The sequence below is a fragment of the Diabrotica undecimpunctata genome, chromosome 3 (genome assembly GCF_040954645.1).
Source record: "Diabrotica undecimpunctata isolate CICGRU chromosome 3, icDiaUnde3, whole genome shotgun sequence".
NCBI classification, from domain to species: Eukaryota; Metazoa; Arthropoda; class Insecta; order Coleoptera; family Chrysomelidae; genus Diabrotica; species Diabrotica undecimpunctata.
The window spans coordinates 61,568,770-61,575,436 of NC_092805.1; the positions used below are offsets into that span (position 1 = coordinate 61,568,770).

The following is a 6,667-nucleotide window of genomic DNA, read 5'->3' on the forward strand; positions in this document are numbered from 1 at the left end:
AAAATTGGTAAGACATTTAAACAGCAAAAAAATTGTGCATCATACGTACCAAATGAAAGAGGATAGAGCATACAGAATTGTAATTCGTAATCTACGTCAGACAGTGCCCATTAATATAATAAAAAGTGAAATAGAAAAATATAGACATTTAGTACGCAATATTTTAAATATAAAACACACAGTAAGTAAGGACCCTCTAATGATGTTCTACGTCGATATAGAACCTAATCAAAATAATAAAAAAATATATGAAATTCAATTAATAAATAACGCGAAAATGGTTATTGAGCCACCATATAAAAAGAATAATATTGTCCAGTGTACCAGATGCCAATTGTATGGATACTCTAAGACATACTGTAATAGACGTTATCACTGTGTCAAATGTGGAGGCAACCATATGTCAGCCGATTCTAAAAAAACTTAGGGACACACCTGCCATATGCGATCTCCGCAATGGAGCACACACCGCAAACTACAAAGGATGCATGGTATATAAAGAGTTAATTAGCAGTAGACACAGAGCAAGGGGAGTATCATCGCACACCCCAGCGAACAATCAAAATCATGCGACTTATATGCAAGCAACAGGTGAAACAAATGTAAATAATGTCCATAATAATACGAACTCATACAACAAAAATTATGGAACTTACGCTCAAATAACAAGTGGAACACATGTAAGTCATACAAACAGTGAAGTTGGAGAGATGAATTGCACAATGGAATGCCAACGGCCTAGGCAACCATAACACAGAAGTTACTAATTTTCTTGAACATAACAAAATTGATGTTCTACTTACATCGGAAACCCATTTCGCTGACAAAACGATGTTTAAGATCCCCCATTATTCTATTTACAACACCAACCATTCTGATGGAACAGCACACGGTGGCGCAGCTATTATTGTACGTAACACCATACTACACTATGAAGAAACAATGTATATATTTGTAATACTCATATTTACTAATAGCTTGTAATAGGAGATTATAAATTTTCAAATTTAATGATGTTTACTGTGGAATTGTAAACGGCGTAACTGTTTTGCTCTACTTTTACTTTTCATTTGTTTATGATGAAATTTTTATACTTCTTCCGAGATATTTTGCATATCGAAAGCTCCAGACCATGCCTTTCTTGTGACTCTTTTTAAAAATACTACATACTAATTTCATCCGAGAAAGTTTCCACAGATTAGAGTATCTGATATTCTGATATAGTAGGATTCGGAGATTTAATTTAAATATTAAATTAAAAAAAAATGAAAAAAAAATAACTTTCAAGTTCAGAACGTTTTCGCACCAATTAGTCAATCTTTAGAGAAGTTTTAGAGTACTGGCGTAAATAACCAAACAGTGGTTTGAGCGAAGCATACTTTAAAGTGATAAATTATACTGCTATTATTCCCTATTCGAAGTAAAATTTCTATATCACAACTTTCGTACAGGGGTCGGTAAACTCTCGTTATATATATATATATATATATATATATATATATATATATATATATATATATATATATATATATATATATATATATATATATATATATATATATATATATATATATATATATATATATATATATATATATATATATATATATGGAATGATATTTTAGTGAAGGTACATTAAAAAATAGACAGTCACATCTACCTAAAGAAGAAGAAGTAATAAAAAGACGTAATTTTAAAAAGAGATAATAAATTATGGTTACCTAATAATCAGATTACTGGTAATGAAATAACAATTTAGATTTGGTCCTAATTGAAGTACTAACCAGTAAATAGTTAAAAAATTTGTGTATTTTAAATTTCTATCTATGGTACGTCTATGTATTACTCGCTGTGTAATAAATATACTTATTGGATTTTGATATTAAGTCTCCCAATCTCCCAAATACCAATAAATGTCTATAAATCGCAGACGATTATATATATCATATTCTAAAAGTTATTACGATTACTTGAAGTATACTGATAATAACTCCCTTTGGGAATATAGGAATATTGGGATTATAAATACCTAAATAAGCAAAAAAAGGGATTCCTATTAATGTGGGCGCCAGGCAGAATATAGACGTTTTTATATTAAAGAATTGATTTGTTCGTATTTGACTGGGAAAATAAATATTTTGTAATATAACGTTATAAATTGGATTTTATCAATAAATTTTATATATGTAGGTACTTTACCAACAAATAAATCATCTTTTTCTCTTTACACAAAGTGTTGTAAAATATCTGTTATTTTTTTATAGAACGTATTAGTCTCTTACAAGGTTTTTGATAAACTTAAAATAATTGGTGGAAATACTCAACAATATACTAGGATTGTTGTTAATATAACACAAAAATTATTTATAAAAATGAAATTGTTTTAATTATAATACTTTAACTTTCCACTGAAACGCACCCTCATAAGGGAGAAAAATCGATTTACCAAGAATCTGTACACAGTAGAAAAAAATATTTGAAATGAAAAATGTAGCTGAGATAATTTTGAACTTTTTGTGTAGGATGAACCGTTCTCTCAGAAACAACGCTTGAAGTGGTCTGCGATTTTAAATGTCAGTTACACACGCGAAATCAATTTTAAATAAAATTTGTATCAACTTGAATTTGATATCTTTTGACCACAGGCTGCTATCGATAAAAATCAAAATGCATTTTAAAGATGAAGAATGCAGCTTTGGTATATAATTTTTCTATTTTGCCGCAAATAAAGTAAATTTATATAAATCTGTTCAGAAAATAAAAATTTCGCGATTTTTGCTACTTTTTACGATTCTCATTAGATCAAGAAAATTTATAAATTTATCACTTTCGTTGACCGGTCTTAGTGGAATTTCCATTAATAGAGCCTAATCTTCAAAACCTATAACATCAAATTTTGATTTTGAGTTTTGGCAACAAATATGAGCCATTTACCACCTTCGTGACAATGTGACCCACCGGTGGGTCACACCGTTTCTTGTCAAGCGCCGTGCGCTCCCACCCGTGGGTCACGGTCTAGTGCATATCTTATTCAACCTAAAATTGTACAGTTTATTCTGGGAAATATAATACTGCAGTGACGGCTGCAGGAATGATATATATGTCTAGATTTACCGTGGTTTTCTGAAAGGAATTGTGTAAGCAGTAAAAACACTTAAGTAGTCTAAAAGAAGTCTAAAAAAGTATATTTTAAGAATGAAAATGATTTAAAAACTTAACTTAAACATTAGGACGTCTTGTTTTTCTCTCCAAAAACAATGATATAAGTAAAGGGAAAAATACTAGTGACTAAACTTAAATTTATATTACAAAACATAGTTTTTTTTAAATAAAGGTAGTAGATAATATAATGTTTAGGCAATAAAACACATTTTAATATTACATCTTACCGTGGCTGTGGTAACAAATCTCAAAAAATAACAAATAATTCTACTAACATTATTGATACAGATTACTTAGCCTATTCGTGGATTTTCTTAAAACACGGAATACATAATGCCGGCTGTAGATTGCAGTCTTCGCAAAATGTAAGTATCTTACTTGCTTTTGCCGATGCCACTTTCCTACCTTTCTCATCTTTAAGCGTTTTTTAGCAATTAGAACATCGTTTTCTGCTTTTTCTCGCATTTCCTTCATATTTCCCTAGCCTATGGCTACTTCTACTTCGTTTTCTCGGACATCTATTACACGAAACATCATGCACTACTCTTATTTCTTTAGTGGCAATTTCTTCAGTATCGGATAGCAATCCTTGTATAAGTTTTTCTCTAAATCGTAGCATGTCAAGTTTGTTTTTAGCTTCGTTGTGAGAGCTATGTATCACCCATGCATTAAAAACACATGTTCCGAGAATAATCTCAAAAATAACCTTCTTATACCACTTCAGAGTTTTTCGGAGGCATGTGTAATAAGAAGACATCTGATCTGAAATGTCAACTCCTTTTTTGGCCTGATTGTACTCAATGATAGCGGGGGGTTTTAGTACTTCTTCACCTTGTCGGTTTTTACGTCCACTCGGAATCTGTTTATCAGTTTGATGTGGTACAGTACTTATCATTAGTACTTGTCGCTTATTTACCCATTTTAAGACACGAACCCCATTTTCGTTCTGCTCGCCGTAAATATGTCCCTTTTTCAGCTTTTTAGCGCATACATCTTTAGGATTCCACTTCCTATTACTCCGTAAAGTACCACAGACATATTTTCCTTCGCTTAAGAGTTTGACACTTGTATAGAAGTTATCTATAAACGAAATTCTTCCCGAATGTTTAAGATCCTGCATTAACTTCATACATATATTATATGTATGCCCCTGCGTGTTCGTTGCTATAGTGGCATCATTTTTCCTGCATAAATACGCAAATCGTACGTATTACCTTTAATCGTACATATTTTATAGAGTTTCACTTCGTATTTGTGTATTTTTGCTGGTAAGTATTAACGGAACACCAACCCGCCTCTACATACAAGGTACCATGCTCTCATCAATTACGACTTTCTGATCTGGAACAAATGTCTCCTTAAACTGTTGACAAATAAGATTTACAACATTTTTTATTTTCGAGAGTCTGTCTTGGCCAGCTAGTGGATCGTTATTATTACAAAAATGCAAGCATTTCAATAACTGGTCGAATCTGTTGCGATTCATAACTTCTTTTATTCGTTTATTAGTGTATATTTCATCATTTAACCAATAGAGGCGCATTTTTGGTAGCTGATTAATCCCCATTATTAGCAAGATAGCTAGAAATTTTTTCATTTCTGCTCTGTTAGTATCTGTCCAAGTTTTCAACAGAGACCGTGGTCGCAGTGGCTTCGATTGAATGATCTGTTAGTTTCCTCTTCTATGATGTCAATGATTGGATTAGTAATAAAGTGTTTGTAAATAGTGTAAGGTTGAGATAAATCTAAATTGTTATCTTTCAAACCGGTTTGTCCGAAGAACTGAAAATTTAGAGGTAAGTCTGTAAATGGTCCCCATTTGACAGGATTTAATTAGATTATGTTCCTTGTACGCCTGCATCGCTTACCAAACTGTTGTCACTAGAGTAATCATCAGAACTGTTATTATCAGAAAGAGAATTTGTCATCACATCCTGATCATCTGAAGGCCTATAGGACTATCCAGAATCCTCAAACGGGTTGGATTCTGAGGATGATAGATGTTAAAATTTTCCTTGTAGTTCAGAAGTAGAGGGACGTGGATTTTCCGGAGATGCTGCTATTGGATTTATATATTCCTTTGATGCTGCAGTTGGACTCAAATTGTCTGTGGATGTTGCAGTTGGACTAAGATTTCTTGAGGATGCTGGAGTCGGACTTAGATCTTCCAGGGATGCTGCTTTTTGAACAATTTGTCGATTACTTTTTAAAAATCATTTCGTAATACATTTAAACAGTTTATACCCCATTTTTATAACAAAAAATTTTTGCAGCATGTTTGTCTGAATAATCACTTGCGCCTTTTAACTCGGTCTACATTGTTATAGTTTAGTTTTTTCCAATTGATTGATATATTATAATATATTATCTGCAAATTGTATCTAACTTTGTGTTTCTGGAGAAGAAAGAGCTTAAAGAAGTGAACTGTTATTAATGACAGTGTAACAAATATAATATATTCGTTACACAGCGTAAATTCTCTTTTAATTAACCATTTGTATTCTATACAGGGTGTTTCAAAAAAAGGTAAGCCCGTCTCTAGGGTAGGTAAAAAACTGAAAAATAATTGGGGTTTGCTAAGTAAAAAATTTTGTAACGCCATCCGTTTTCAAGATACAAGGCGTTGAAGAAAAAAAAAATTTACGCATTTTTTACGATTTTGCCGATAGTACTGGCAACATTGTGATGAAATTTTATACGAACATGTTTTGGAAGTTGATACATCCCATGGATTTGTTTTTATATTTAATTCTCATAGAGGGCGCTAGTTACACGGATCGTACTAAGTATTAGTCAATATAACTTTTTTAAGAGTATAATTATTAATCAAAATTTCAAGTAAGCTTAAACATCATTCAATTTTACACGAAAAAGGTACTCTTGGTAAAACTCGATACTGTGTACTGTTTTCGGAATATTTTGATTTGAAAATTATGAAGTAATAATTGATGCTGGTATAAAATAGTTAGTAATTAAACAAAAATCACAAGAAGAAAATTAAATTAATGACTAACAACATAAAATAAAATTCAATTACAGTAAGTGTTTAAAATGCCCTCCGTTTTCGCGAATAAACAAGTCTATTCTTTTTTATAAAGATTCCATTAACCTTCTAAACGGTAGGTGATCAGCTATGATGTCATTAAATTAACGTTGAATTCTTTCTTCCAATTCTTGGCGTGAATTTACCTCTGTAGCATAGACTTTTTCCTTAATATACGACCAAACTCCGTAGTCCAAAGGGTTAAAATCGCATGACCGAGGAGGCCAATGAATCGGAGCTTCTGCACCTGTACCAATCCATCGATTCGGAAACTCAACCAATTACGACACCTTCTAGCAAAGTGTGGTGGAGCTCCATCGTGCATAAAAAATAAAGATCTTCGCTCGTTTGGCGTTAAATCTTCTAATATCTCGAATAAGGAATTGTTTAAAAAATCAAGATACATATTACCATTTAAATTTCCTGGTAGAATATGATAATCTATTAATTTGTTACCTAAAG

General features: G+C 31.7%; 1 protein-coding gene across 1 annotated transcript; it reads right to left on the reverse strand.

The window, feature by feature from the left end:
- Positions 1-3,589: 3,589 nt before the first annotated feature.
- Positions 3,590-4,282, reverse strand: LOC140435820 (uncharacterized). Its single transcript, XM_072524537.1, has one exon. The coding sequence runs from the start codon at positions 4,280-4,282 to the stop codon at positions 3,590-3,592; it is 693 nt and encodes a 230-aa protein (XP_072380638.1).
- Between the last annotated feature and the right edge of the window lie 2,385 nt (positions 4,283-6,667).